This window comes from Phyllopteryx taeniolatus, chromosome 7 (genome assembly GCF_024500385.1).
Source record: "Phyllopteryx taeniolatus isolate TA_2022b chromosome 7, UOR_Ptae_1.2, whole genome shotgun sequence".
NCBI lineage: Eukaryota > Metazoa > Chordata > Actinopteri > Syngnathiformes > Syngnathidae > Phyllopteryx > Phyllopteryx taeniolatus.
The window spans coordinates 28524673-28539887 of record NC_084508.1 but is presented as its reverse complement, the minus strand read 5'-3'; the positions used below and the strand labels follow the sequence as shown (position 1 = coordinate 28539887).

Sequence of the window (15215 nt, the reverse complement as noted above, 5' to 3'; positions counted from 1 at the left end):
GAGAGAGAGAGAAATAACTACAGGGAGTGGAGTGTTTTAGAGAATTGGAGAATTATCCAAAAACTAAATGGCAGCTTTTCACAAAATGCTGCATTGGGGTCTAAGAAGGAGCCCATTAAATTTTGGAGTGGAGCTATTTAATAAAGCCTTATTTTTATTTTTTATTGGTTTTGTGGTTCAATCCCCGGTTTTGGGTTCAATCCCCGGCCCCACCTGTGTGGAGTTTGCATGTTCTCCCCGTGCCTGCGTGGGTTTTCTCCGGGCACTCCGGTTTCTTCCCACATCCCAAAAACATGCATTAATTGGAGACTCAAAATTGCCCGTAGGCATGACTGTGAGTGCGAATGGTTGTTTGTTTCTATGTGCCCTGCGATTGGCTGGCAACCAGTTCAGGGTGTACCCCGCCTCCTGCCCGATGACAGCTGGGATAGGCTCCAGCACGCCCGCAACCCTAATGAGGAGAAGCGGCTCAGAAAATGGATGGATGGATGGTTTTGTGCAGGGTCGTACACTTCATTTAGTCATAGCAAAATGATCAGGATTTCGAAAAACAAAAGATGGCAAAGCAAAGTAAATTTATTTATATAGCACATTTCATACACAAGGTAACTCAATGTGCTTTACATGATTAAAAGCATTTAAAAACAAAGAAAAAAACAGCTTATAAACATTCAAAACAAAGAGAACATTTTTAAAAGTACAATTAAAACAGTGTTCAATGCAAAAAAATATATAATTTAAAAGTGGAAATGCTCTAAAAAGCATGGGAAAAAGAAGAGTTTTTAACCTGGACTTAAAAACATGCACACTTGGGGCTGACGTCACTTCTGTTGGCAATTTATTCCATTTGTGTGCAGCATAATAGCTAAATGCTGCTTCACCATGTTTGCTTTGGACTCTGTGTGCCACTGTTTGACCTGAGTCTGTCGATCTCAGAGCCCTACTGGGTTTATATTCCATTAGCATTTCTTTCATGTATTCAGGAACATAAACCGTTTAGTGAATTATAGACCATTAGCAGAACTTTAAAATCTATTCTAAAGCTGACTGGAAGCCAATGTAAAGACTTTAGAATTGCAGTAATATGCTCTGACCTCTTTTTTCTAGTCAGAACCCGAGCTGTCCAGTCAGAAGACCATTACAATAGTCAAGTCTACTTGAGATAAAAGCATGGATGAGCTTCTCCTGGGGCCTCATGTACACAAGGTGTGTACGCACAAAAACGTGGCGTATGTTCTTTTTCACGGCAAAGTTCAGATGTATTAAGAGTGAAATAACCGTGCCTCACGCCAACTTCATGGATGGCGTACACGCGTTTCTACAGCTTTTGGTGCTTTGGCGACACTCAGAGGTGATGCTTGGAAACTGTTATAATAAATCTGCAAACCAGAGAAACATGAACAATTAGCACTGATGAACGATTCATGCCCAACAGCATTTGATTTCAACAATGTAAAAGATGCAAGGACTCGGAATTCACTTGTTAACCAGTGTATTTAATGAATCACTGATATTTGTGAGGACAACTATTAATTGATCAAGGTGATCATTTATGCCGCCTATTGCCCTCACAATCACTTCTTGTGACTCCAGCACATGCACTGAAAAAAGAGTCCTTTGTATTTACTTAATTTTAACATGTACATCGGTTGCTCATGATTAAGATGTGTTAAAATGACATATTTGACCCCTCTTCTCCTAAAAAAAAAAAAACATGATTTTTTTTTCAGTGTGCGTGTCCACTCCTGTGTATTAAAATAATACATTGAGTAATCAAAAATGAGTCAAAGTTTTTGGTATCATCTTTGATATGCTGATGTGCTTCTATTTGAATTCAAAAGATTTCTTACAAATACCATACATATTACATTGACGCATGAACCTTTATCTCACAGGGCTGAGTGTAGGTATGAACACGTTTGTTATGAGTTATAAAAATATATGGTATTAACCTTGTGGGATGATCAGCGTTAGCTCCCACCACCCGAAAGAGTAGTGTCACCCATGATCGCGGCGACTCTCTCCTCGAACGGGGTGAGGCCCTCCGCGTCAGTTCTTCCGCCTTTTTTTGGCCACACTTTGGTGGTGGGCAGCTGTACTCCGCTTTACGTCCACCTTACTGTCTGACCACTTCTTTTTTAGTTCAGCGTGTGTCCGCTGTTCTGACTCAACAGCATTGACAGCCGCACACACACTGTCCCATTCGCTCCTCTTTCGCGTGTTGTTAACGCCGGAGGACAGCGTGCCAAAGAGGATTTTTTGCACACCTCCACTTCATTGAGCAACTTCACATTCCGAAAAAAAAAATGTCTTCACTACCTTGCTCATTTCCCTTTTTTTTCTGATCATGCAGAGATCGGGATCTCAGGTGCAGGGTTCATTTAAATATGATTTGCATATTTAAATGTAGGCATGGACAAGGAGGAGTCGGCTACTCCAACATGTGTGCTCATTTCCACGTTGATTGCGATGTGCGAAGGAAATGTGCTTGGATTGATCCGTACGCACAGATTCATACAGCTGGATATTTTTGTGTGTACTGACGTTTTCTGTATTTGAGCGTACGCCAAGTTTCAGTAGGAAATCCACGCAAGTCCTTGTACATGAGGCCCCCTGGGCTGCTTGACACATGCAAACCTTTACTCTGGATATGTTCTTATGATGGGAGAAAGCAGTTTTAGTAATTGATATGACTGTTGAAAGTCTCGTTGGAATCTATCAGAACACCAAGGTTTCGGTTTGGTCTTTGGTTTTTAAAGAGAGTGACTCCAGGTATATACTAACAGCAATCCTCTTTTTTATTGCCAAAAACAATAATCCAATCATCCAGTTATTTATCTGTTTTAGACAGTGACACAACACCTCAATTGAACTGTAGTCATCTGGAGACACTGCGAGATATAACTGTGTGTCATCTGCATAGCTATGATAGTCAAAATTAAAGTTCTGAAGAAATTGACCCAAGGGTAGCATATACAGGCTGAACAGGAGGGGTCCAAGAACTGACCCTTGAGGGACCCCATAGGTAATTGCCATTCGATGAGCTTGAACAATTCCAATGGTTACAAAATAACTCCTTTCCTAGTACAAACTAGGAATGAAACATACAGTAGGAGTGACTAAACACCTTTAACTAACTAACGCAGCAGAACAGCGGTGAGGTTTGAGAGACGAATTGAAGGTGCATCAGGGATCAGCCCTGAGCCCCTTCCCTTTTGCAGTGGTGATGGATAGGCTGACAGATGAGGTTAGACTAGAATCCCCGTGGACCATGATGTTTGCAGATGACATTGTGTTGTGCAGGTGGAGGAACAGTTAGAAAGGTGGAGGCCTGCACTGGAAAGGAGAGGAATGAAGATTAGCCGAAGTAAAACAGAATATATGTGCATGAATGAGAGGGGTGGTGGGGGAAGAGTGAGGCTCCAGGGTGACGTGGCGGAAGTGACGTAGGCGGTTTGAGTTTGAGCCTGCGCCCGGGAACGTGCAGCGCTTCTGTCTGGATGAACTCGAAGTGTCGGTTTTCCTCTTCGAAGAGCACAACCCATCGCCCAGGTGTGAGGGAACCGGCTGGCGCGGCGGACATTTTTGGCAAGGCAGCGAAGTCCGCCGAAGTGAAACGCGTCCTCCTCTTTCTACTCGGCTAACCTCGCTAGCCGCCGAGCTAACGTGCCGCCAGCTAGTTGGTTACACCGCGGCGGAGGGAGCTCCTCGGCGGCGGCGCACAAAGGACGAAGTGACCGAATTTGCCGGCTCCGTCGAAGACGAAGCCCAGCCGCGCACAGGCAAGGTAAACTTTCTGGTGTTCAGCCAGCCATTTGGGCTTTGCTTGGTTCCCGCAAAAGTCGCAACTTTTTCAACTGCTTTCTTGTCAAAATGGCTCAATATTGGGCGTATGATTCCAAACAACCTTTTTGACGCGGTTTCTTCTTGTCTTGCTGTGTTATCATGTGTGCCAATGGGCCTCCACCAGCACCGACGGCTGGGCCTCCACCACCACCACCGACGGCTGGGCCTCCTCCACCACCACCGACGGCTGGGGCTCCTTCACCACCACCGACGGCTGGGCCTCCACCACCACCACCGACGGCTGGGCCTCCACCACCACCGACGGCTGGGCCTCCACCACCACCACCACTGACGGCTGGGCCTCCACCACCACCGACGGCTGGGCCTCCACCACCACCACCACCGACGGCTGGGCCTCCACCACCACCGACGGCTGGGCCTCCACCACCACCACCGACGGCTGGGCCTCCACCACCACCACCACCGACGGCTGGGCCTCCACCACCACCGGCTGATGCGGAAGCTGGCAGCGTAAAGCTATATGCAAACATTGCCAATAAAAGAAACAGGGGGCTGCCAAACCCCGCAATACTAAAGCACCGGAAATGGAGGGCGTTCCAAACCGTTAATAACTCTAAATTAATATGGGACTCAACACGTAAACCAAAAGGCATTCGTTGTGCACACTTAAATATACGAAGCATTTTAACGAAAAGTGATCAGGTCAATCACCTTCTCACTGACTCAAATATTGACTTCCTCTGCCTATCTGAGACATGGCTCCATGAATCTTAGCCCTCAGCAATACTATCTGTACCTGGTTATAAAATGTTTAGAAACGACAGACAGGGTTCTAAGGGAGGAGGTGTTATGATTTATGCCAAGGACACTTTTAATTGTAATGAAATACATGTTACAGATGAGAATGGATTAGAATTCCTTGGACTAACTGTTTCTTTGTCACAGCAAATGTCTTTTATTCTTGTAGTTATTTATAGGCCTCCCTCATCAAATGCCGCTTTCTATGAAAAGCTGGAAATGTTACTGAAACAACTCAATCTTGCAAAAGAGGTGATAATAATGGGTGACCTAAATGTTAATTGGGAAGTTAACAAAGTTAGGAAAAAATTGAAAAGGGTTATGGATGATATGGATATGACTCAGGTTATTAATGGCCCTACGAGAATTACAAACTCCACCCGAACTCAGATTGATCTAGCCTTTACTAATAGGTCAGAAAGGATCTTGAAGCCATACAATATGCTCACAGGATTGTCTGATCACAATCTTATAATGGTCACAAGAAAATTAAATAAAAAGCGCTTCAAACCCTTGGCCACCACTGAATCCAATAGGATACCAAAACATGAACAACAAAATTTCCAGGATTCCATCCAAGAAGTAAACTGGGATGTATTACTCGCTGGTAAAAATTTAGATGAGGATTGTTCTAAATTTGCCAACAAAATACAAGAAATTATTATACAATTTACACGGATAATTAAACTAAAAGCTAGAAAGAATGGCCTGCCTTGGTTAAACACATTTATTCTGAAACTGATGAAAGAACGCGATCATTCCTTGAAGTTGTCGGTGAAATCAGGATACAATAGACAGCACTTTATCTCACTGAGAAATAGGGTAGTGAAAGAAATAAGAAAATCTAAAGCTGACTTTTTCATTACTGCTCTGAATAGTGCGAAGGGAAATTAAAAAATAACCTGGAATTATATTAAAAAACTATTGGGTGATACACAAAATAACAAAACAAAACTAATGCAAATTCAATTAAATGGAAACATCCTGACAGAACCTCAAGTGATGGCTGATGCTTTTAACATCTACTTCATTGAATCTGTGTCAGAAATCTCTTCTAAGTTTGCAGTAAAACAAAGGAAGGAATACCCTGCATTGTCTGCAACGCAGTTCTTTACTATTACAAATATTACTGAGACCAAAGTTATCAATTTAATTCATTCACTCAAACCATCTAAGGCAAAGGATGTTTTTGGAATGGACACGAGCATGCTCAAAGATCTAGGTTCAACTCTTGCTCCTCCTATTGCCTCAATCATTAATCTTTCAATTTCATCTGGTCACTTTCCAAAGGCCTGGAAATCTGCTATTGTTACCCCTGTCTTTAAATCCGGTGACTCAACTTCTCTGAATAACTACCGACCTATAAGCATTCTTCCGGCCATTTCCAAAGTTGCAGAAAAATGAGTGTCAGAGCAGATTGTCCATTATTTAATCAGCAGCTCCCCCTCTCTCTACGCCATGCAGTTTGGTTTCAGATCCAAGCATTCCACTGAAATGGCTACATGCCTCTTCATTGAGAAAATAAAATCTTCTCTCGACAAGGGTGGAGTTGTAGGGGCGGTGTTCTTGGACCTCAGGAAAGCTTTCGATACAGTAAATCACTCTGTTCTTCTTACCAAGCTCTCAAAATTTAACTTTTCTCGCAAAGCTGTGAGCTGGATTGAATCATATCTGCATGACCGAACACAATCTGTATCAGTTAACAACTGCAGATCAGAGTCTCTTAGGCTAACCTCTGGAGTCCCTCAGGGATCATTATTGGGCCCCCTTTTATTTAGTCTTTATATCAACGATTTGCCCACTGTTTGCCCTGAAGCAGAGTGCGTAATGTATGCAGACGACACAGTTTTCTTTGTTCATGGTCGCTCCAAAGATACTGTTGCTGCTAAACTCACTAATACAATGTCCTGTGTCACAACTTGGTTGCAGGAGTGCTGTCTACAGCTAAACGTTTCTAAAACTGTAGGCATGTATTTCACTAAAACAAATAGAGTATCACCTGACCCCGACATGGAGAAAAAATGCAAATTGTCAGCCAATACAAATATCTTGGGTTAATAATAGATTCACAGCTTTCCTTTAAAGCCCATATTGACAAATTGTGTAAAAATATCAAATTTTCGTGCAATTCGGAATGAAATGTCAACTGAAGCTGCAAAAATTTACCTGCATTCAATGATTCTTAGTCACTTTAACTATTGCATAACCAGTTGGTCCCAGGCTGGTCAGAATGCAAAAAAACCATTGGAAGTTTTGTACAAACAAGTAATTAAAGTGATGGATAAAAAACCAAGGCACTATCATCACTGTGCAATTTAAAAAAAATACAGTCTTTTAAACTGGGACAGTCTTCACATATTTGCAGATTTAAATTTGATTTATAAAGTACTGCATGATTTGGGCCCAGCTCCTCTGGCTGAGTTCATCAGCCAAAGAAACAGCTCTGAGCGTGTCACTCGAGGCTCTGTCAGAGGTGACTGTCTCATTCCTCTGCGCAGGAGCACTTTCAGTAAATCAGCCTGGTCAGTGAGGAGCGCTGGTGAGTGGAACTCAGTACCTGAGGAGGTTAAACTGCTTCCAACATACAAGGCCTTCACAAAAAAACTGAAAATGTGGCTAGTTAACACCTATAGCTGCCAACACTAAAAGACAAGTATGTTATGTTGTCTTTATGTTATGATAAAAAAAAATTATGGTTTTATTCTCTCTTAATCGTATAGTTTGATTATGTATCCTGTATTATATTGTCTTGTAGATGTATTTTACTGCTTTTTTACATCATGGCCAGGGGACTACAGATGAAAACTAGCCTTCTGGCTAATTCTGGCTTTTTTAACCATGTGTACTTCATGTGTTTTATGAAATTGCATTGTCCCCTTTCAAAAATAAACTGATAAACAAACTACATCTAATGTTGTTACTGTTGATGAAAATCATACACATACCATTCTAATCTTCATCATGGCCACAAACCTTTATCCAGTGATTATAAAAAGTCAAATGGATTCTGAGATAACTAAATTGACTTTTACCAAAAAAAAAACAAACAAACGAAAAGCAATATAGCTGCTCCAACACGCCCACAGCCCTTCTGAGGATAAGCGGAACGGAAGATGTATGAATGAATGTTGTGGAATCTATATTAATCAAGAATCAAGTTAGACAAGTAGTCACATTTAATTTCATAAAATAAAAGAGTTGCATTTCAATGAAGCAGAGGCAAGGGAGCGATGGTTGGAATGTTTATCACTGATTGACCTTTAATAGCATCCTAAAATATGATGATAAGACAGTGGTTGCATATACAGTACACTGTACAGTTGTGGGTGCATGCGTTTGTGTGCTTGCGTGTGTGTACCAGAGAGTTGACCATATATGTACATTTTATATGGAAGATGGTCTTTCCCTCTTTATACTCTTTCAATCTGTACTCCATGTTTGTAGATTAGATCTGGTTACAAATACTTCCTGTATGTTTCCATGAAGTCCCCACTCTTTCCTTAGGTGAATAATTTTATTCCATGTGAAGTGTAATTAATATCTTATATACAGTGGGTACGGAAAGTTTTCAGACCCCCTTAAATTTTTCACTCTTTGTTATATATATGCACACACAGCACCCCATATTGACAGAAAAAAAAATGTAATTGATGAAATTTTTGCTGATTTATTAAAAAAGAAAAACTGAACTATCACACAGCCATAAGTATTCAGACCCTTTGCTGTGACACTCTTTTAACTCAGGTGCTGTCCATTTCTTCTGATCATCCTTAAGATGGTTCTAAACCTTCATTGGAGTCCAGCTGTGTTTGATTATACTGATTGGACTTGATTAGGAAAGCCACACACCTGTCTTTATAAGACCTTACAGCTCACAGTGCATGTCAGAGCAAATGAGAATCATGAGGTCAAAGGAACTGCCTGAAGAGCTCAGAGACAGAATTGTGGCAAGGCACACATCTGGCCAAGGTTACAAAATAATTTATGCTGCACTTAAGGTTCCTAAGAGCACAGTGGCCTCCATAATCCTGAAATGGAAGACGTTTGCGACGACCAGAAGCCTTCCTAGAACTGGCCGTCCGGCCAAACTGAGCAATCAGGGGAGAAGAGCCTTGGTTGAGAGAGATAAAGAAGAACCCAAAGATCACTGTGGCTGAGCTCCAGAGATGCAGTCGGGAGATGGGAAAAAGTTCTACAAATTGAACCATCACTGCAGCCCTCCACCAGTCGGGGCTTTATGGCAGAGTGGCCCGACGGAAGCCTCTCCTCAGTGCAAGATGCATGAAAGCCTACATGGAACTTGCTAAAAAACACCTGAAGGACTCCAAGATGGTGAGAAATACGATTCTCTGGTCTGATGAGACCAAGATAGAAATTGTTGTGGGATGTGTGGAGAAAACCAGGCACTGCTCAGCCCCTGTCCAATACAGTCCCAACAGTGAAGCATGGTGGTAGCAGCATCATGCTGTGTTTTTTTTTTTCAGCTGCAGGGACATGGAGACTGGTTGCAATTGAGGAATAGATGAATGCGGCCAAGTACAGGGATATCCTGGACGAAAACCTTCTCCAGAGTGGTCAGAACCTCAGACTGGGCCGAAGGTTCACCTTAAAAAATAAAATGACCCTAAGCACACAGCTAAAATACCGAAGGAGTGGCTTCAGAACAACTCAGCCAGAGCCCTGACTTAAACCCAGTTGAGCATCGCTGGAAAGACCTGAAAATGGCTGCCCATCAACATTCACCATCCAATCTGAAAGAACTGGATTGGATCTGCAAGGAGGAATGGCAGATGATCCCCAAATCCAGGTGTGAAAAACTTAATTCCCAAAAAGACTCATGGCTGTATTCGCTCAAAAAGGTGCTACTACTAAATACTCAGCAAAGGGTCTGAATACCTTTGGCTGTGTGATAGTGTCATGTGTGTGTGTTCCGGGTTTTGTCTTCCCCCCTGTTTCACACACACCTGCTCATGTGAGCATCTTCATCACCTGTGCCTCGTTCACCCTAATTACCCCTTGTATATAACCTCGTGTCTCATTTCCTCTCGTTGCCAGTTCGTTGTACCTTGTCGTCGCGTTCCTGCATTCCTTGTTTCCACGTCATAGATTCACAGTAAGACCTGACCCTGTTCCGATTATCGACCTTGTCTCTTTGCCTCATGTTTTTGGATACTGTTGCCTCTTTTGGATTGCCTGCCTGTGTACCGACCTATGCCTGTCTATTAAACCTCTCTTTTTGGAAACTGTCAATTTGTTTTGGAGTTGTGCATTTTTGGGTCCTATCCTCTGTTCCGTTCATGACAGAACGAACTGGCCAGAACATGGACCCAGCAGACTCAGACCCGGTGCGCAAAGCCCTTCAAGCGCAGGGTCAACGCCTCGCGAAGCAGGATGAGCAGATTGCCGCCCTCCACCTTCATCTAGAGGGACTGTCAAGTTATCAGGACAATATGATGAGACAGGTGGCCTCGCAGTTTGAACTTCTTATGAAATTTTTTCAAGAGAAGGAACCAGTTGGCACCACACCCAGTACCGCCACGGTACTTCCATGTGAAGTAGTCACCATGCAGCCACCTGCCACCTCCGCTGCTGTCTGCCCACAGCTCTCTCGACCGGAGAGGTTCTCTGGAGAATCTGGGAACATTAAGCCGTTCATCACGCAGTGCGAACTCCACTTTGAACTGCAGGGAGCCGCCTTCCCCACCGAGCGGGCAAAGATCGCATTCGTCATTTCCCACCTGACTGGTCGTGCGGAGGCGTGGGCTACTGCTGAATGGAGCCGCAATTCCGCCGCGTGTCATTCATGGGCTTTTTTCGTCAAGACTATGGAGCAAATTTTTCAATTTTCCACTCCTGATCGTGAGGCAGCTCGCTCCCTTGTCACCTTACAACAAGGCAAGCGCAGGGTGTCAGATTACGCGATTGAGTTTCGCATTCTAGCAGCTGAGACTCATTGGAATAATCGGGCGCTACTTGATGCCTTTTTTCAAGGACTATCCCCCGCCGTCAAGGATCATTTAGTCCCGCTAGACCTGCCACCCGACTTGGACACTCTCATCGCTCTCGCCCTCAAGATCGACAGAAGGCTTTTGGATCGCGAGCTGGAAGGAGATCGGCGGAAGGATGCTTCACCGCGCACTTGGAGGACGAGCCTCGGTGACAAGCCAAACCAAGGCAGATTCCCTGCTGCCAGTCTCAATCCACTGGCTAGCGTCACCACGGATGAGCCCATGCAACGGGGAAGGTTCCGTCTCTCCTCTGAGGAACGTCAACGCCGGCTGAGGGAAGGGCGGTGCTTCTACTGCGGTCAGTTGGGTCATTCCGTGAGAAACTGTCACGTCAAAGTTGCCGGTGCCGGTAGCCAGGGCACGGGAGAGGTGAGTCTGAATTTCATTAAGGAAGACCCTACACGGGTTCTTCCTAAAGTGACACTATGCTCTCCTGATTTATCTCAAGTGCCCACCTGTTATCAGGATATTAAAGATGTTTTTTCCAAGTCCAAGGCCAAATCCCTTCCACCCCACAGACCTTATGACTGTGCTATTGACTTGCTGCCTGGAACCACACCCCCACGAGGGAGGTTGTTCTCTCTTTCAGGGCCGGAACACAAGGCCATGAAGGAATACGTAGAAGAATCACTGGCAGCTGGGATCATTCGCCCATCTTCATCCCCTGCGGGAGCAGGATTTTTCTTCGTGGACAAGAAAGACAAGACCCTGCGACCCTGTATCGATTACCGGGGTCTCAATGAGATCACGGTAAAAAACAGGTACCCTCTTCCTCTCATCTCCACCGCCTTTGAGTTCCTGGAGGGAGCCAAGATTTTCACAAAACTGGACTTAAGAAATGCATATCATCTAGTCAGGATAAGGGAGGGGGATGAATGGAAAACAGCATTTAACACACCAACGGGACATTATGAATATTTGGTAATGCCTTTTGGGCTTACTAACGCTCCAGCTGTTTTCCAGAACCTTGTCAATGATGTCCTGCGCGACATGTTGAATGTTTATGTTTTTGTTTATTTAGATGATATTCTGATATTCTCCCCGGATGAGGAGACTCACATTATTCATGTCCGCTCTGTTTTGCAGCAGTTACTGCAGAATCAACTCTATGTCAAGGCTGAGAAATGTGAGTTCCACCAGGCGTCCGTTTCTTTTCTGGGTTTCGTCCTGGCTCAAGGTGAAGTCAAGATGGACCCTTGCAAAGTCGATGCCGTTATTAATTGGCCTACTCCCACGTCACGCAAAGATGTACAAAGGTTCTTGGGGTTCGCAAACTTCTACAGGAAATTCATCAGGAATTTCAGTTCTATAGCCTCTCCTTTGCATGATCTTACCTCGCCACACAAACCTTTTGTATGGAACCCGCTTTGTCATGCAGCTTTTCAAAGACTTAAGTCGAGCTTTACCTCCGCTCCCATCCTTACTTTGCCAGATCTCAAACAGCAGTTTGTGGTAGAAGTCGATGCGTCTGATGCCGGAATAGGAGCAGTGCTCTCCCAGAAGTCTCTCAAGGATGAGAAGTTACATCCTTGTGCGTTTCTTTCCAAAAAATTGACCCCAGCTGAAAAAAATTATGACATTGGCGACCGTGAACTGTTGGCAGTCAAGGTGGCTTTGATGGAGTGGAGGCACTGGCTAGAGGGGGCACATACTCCGTTTTTAGTATGGACAGATCACAAGAACCTTGAATATATTAAAACTGCCAAAAGATTAAATGCGAGGCAGGCTAGGTGGGCTCTTTTCTTCTCTAGATTTAATTTTACGTTATCATACCGACCGGGTTCTAAAAATGGTAAGCCAGATGCTTTGTCACGCATTTTCTCCGAGGAGAGTTCTTTGTCCGACCCTAAGACTATTTTGCCTAAGTCATGCTTCATTTCCGCTTTTGTTTGGGACATTGAGACTGCGGTTGAAGGGGCTCTGAAAGACACTCCTAGCCCTGAAGATTGCCCCGAGAACAGGCTTTATGTGGTTCCGACCTTAAGGGGAAAAGTCATCCACTGGGCTCACACGAACCGAACGGTATGTCACCCAGGCATTGCCAAGACTCTATCGGTGGTCGAACAGCGCTTTTGGTGGCCTAATGTTAGGAGGGATGTTAGCGATTACGTCAATGCTTGCCAGGTATGTGCTGCTAACAAGGCCTCTCATCAACGTCCTTCTGGGGAGTTGCGACCCCTGCCAATACCACAACGTCCTTGGTCAGACATTTCCGTAGACTTTGTTACAGGATTACCGGCCTCTAAAGGCAATACCACCATTCTTACAGTTGTTGACAGGTTCTCTAAGATGGCGCACTTCATTGCACTTCCAAAACTCCCCTCAGCTAAAGACACTGCCGAGCTAATGATTAATCAGGTTTTTAAGTTCCATGGTTTCCCCAAGAATGTGGTGTCTGATAGGGGTCCCCAATTCATTTCGCAATTTTGGAAGGAGTTTTGTAAACTCATAGGTGCTACCGTCAGTCTGTCATCCGGGTTTCATCCTGAAACCAACGGCCAAACCGAGAGGCTGAACCAGGACCTGGAGACGGGGCTCCGATGTCTCGCTTCACAGGAGCCGCGATCCTGGTCTCAGAAACTGGTTTGGGTCGAATTCTCCCACAATTCCCTCCCCTCTGCATCCACTGGTCTATCGCCTTTTCACGTTGTGCATGGTTACCAACCATCTCTGTTTCCTGCCATAGCCCCAGAATCCACAGTTCCAGCGGCATTAACCTTGGTGAGACGCTGCAGGAGGACCTGGGAGCGAGCCCGCCAGATGCTGCTGCGCCAGGGACGGTCCTACAAAGCCGCTGCTGACCGTCGGAGGACACCGGCCCCGAACTACAAAGTGGGTCAGCGAGTTTGGCTTTCGACCAAACATATTCCACTCCGGGTGGAGTCCAAGAAGCTCGCTCCCAGGTTCGTTGGGCCCTTCCCCATCACAAAAATAATCAACCCTGTCACCGTGAAGCTGAGGCTCCCAAGGTCTATGCGGGTCCACCCTACTTTTCACGTCAGCCTACTCAAGCCAGCCCGGGAGTCCCCTCTGGTCCCGCCTTCCAGGCCCCCTCCTCCCCCCCGGTTTGTGGATGGGGGCCCTGTCTTCTCTGTGAAGCGGCTGTTGTCATCTCGTCGGAGGGGCAGGGGGTTTCAATATCTGGTGGACTGGGAGGGCTATGGGCCTGAGGAGCGTTCCTGGGTACCGTCTGCGTTTATCGTGGATGATTCGCTCATTCGGGACTTCCACGTTGCGCATCCAGGGGCCCCAGGGCCGTCTGGGGCCGGCCGTTAGGGGGGGGGTACTGTCATGTGTGTGTGTTCCGGGTTTTGTCTTCCCCCCTGTTTCACACACACCTGCTCATGTGAGCATCTTCATCACCTGTGCCTCGTTCACCCTAATTACCCCTTGTATATAACCTCGTGTCTCATTTCCTCTCGTTGCCAGTTCGTTGTACCTTGTCGTCGCGTTCCTGCATTCCTTGTTTCCACGTCATAGATTCACAGTAAGACCTGACCCTGTTCCGATTATCGACCTTGTCTCTTTGCCTCATGTTTTTGGATACTGTTGCCTCTTTTGGATTGCCTGCCTGTGTACCGACCTATGCCTGTCTATTAAACCTCTCTTTTTGGAAACTGTCAATTTGTTTTGGAGTCGTGCATTTTTGGGTCCTATCCTCTGTTCCGTTCATGACAGATAGTTCTGTTTTTCTTTCTTAATAAATCTGCACAAATTTCAACAATTCCGTTTTTTTCCCCTGTCAACATGGGGTGCTGTGTGTACATTAATGTGGAAAAAAATGTAACTTAAATGATTTTAGCAAATGGCTGCAATATAACAAAGAGTGAAAAATTGAAGGAGGTCTGAAAACTTTCCATACCCACTGTAGCCTATCCCATCTATCCATCAGGTTTCTCCTCTTCAAGGTTACAAGTGTGTCTATCCCAGTTCATTTCTGTTTTCACATAATATTTGAGTATTAGAAGCCTCCTTTATTCATTTATTTATCCACTCATAATTTGCATTATTATATAATTTTGGGGCGGCATGGTGACCGACTCGTCAGCTCATCTGCCTGACAGTTCTGAGAACCCGGGTTCAAATCCGGCCTCGCCTGTGTGGAGTTTGCATGTTCTCCCCGTGTCTGCGTGGGTTTTCTCCAAGTACTCCGGGTTCCTCCCACATCGCAAAAACTTGCATGGTAGGTTAATTGAAGACTCTAAATCGCCCATAGGTGTGAATATGAGTGCGAATAGTTGTTTGTTTATATGTGCCCCACGATTGTTCAGGGTGTACCCCGCCTCTCGCCCAGAGTCAGCTGGTATAAGCTCCAGGACGCCCGTGACCCTAGTGAGGATAAGCGGTGTAGAAAATGGATCGATATAATTTTGGTTGGAAATGCCCAAAATGTTCCTTTTCAAGCTATTCTACTTGGTCTTTTCTGCCTGGCATTTGAGACAGTCGGATTTCTCATTACTAAGCAACATGTAAATGACTTGGTTCTGATTAGATAACTCATGTTCCCCAATTTAAACATGGAAAACTCTACTCTCAACTTCCTGCGCAAGCTGGGAAGAGCCAGAGCCCCGACCCCCATCATGTGCTCGTTCTATGGAGGGG

General features: G+C 45.0%; 2 protein-coding genes across 4 annotated transcripts in view; one reads left to right on the top strand and one right to left on the bottom strand.

The window, feature by feature from the left end:
- The window catches only part of bcar3 (BCAR3 adaptor protein, NSP family member), a 97118-nt gene that overhangs the window by 22232 nt on the left and 59671 nt on the right, over positions 1 to 15215 (bottom strand). The window lies entirely within an intron of this gene.
- Positions 10646 to 14273, top strand: LOC133481348 (uncharacterized). Its single transcript, XM_061780570.1, has 2 exons — positions 10646 to 11739; positions 13300 to 14273. The coding sequence occupies exons 1-2, from the start codon at positions 10836 to 10838 to the stop codon at positions 13887 to 13889; spliced, it is 1494 nt and encodes a 497-aa protein (XP_061636554.1). The 5' UTR covers positions 10646 to 10835; the 3' UTR covers positions 13890 to 14273.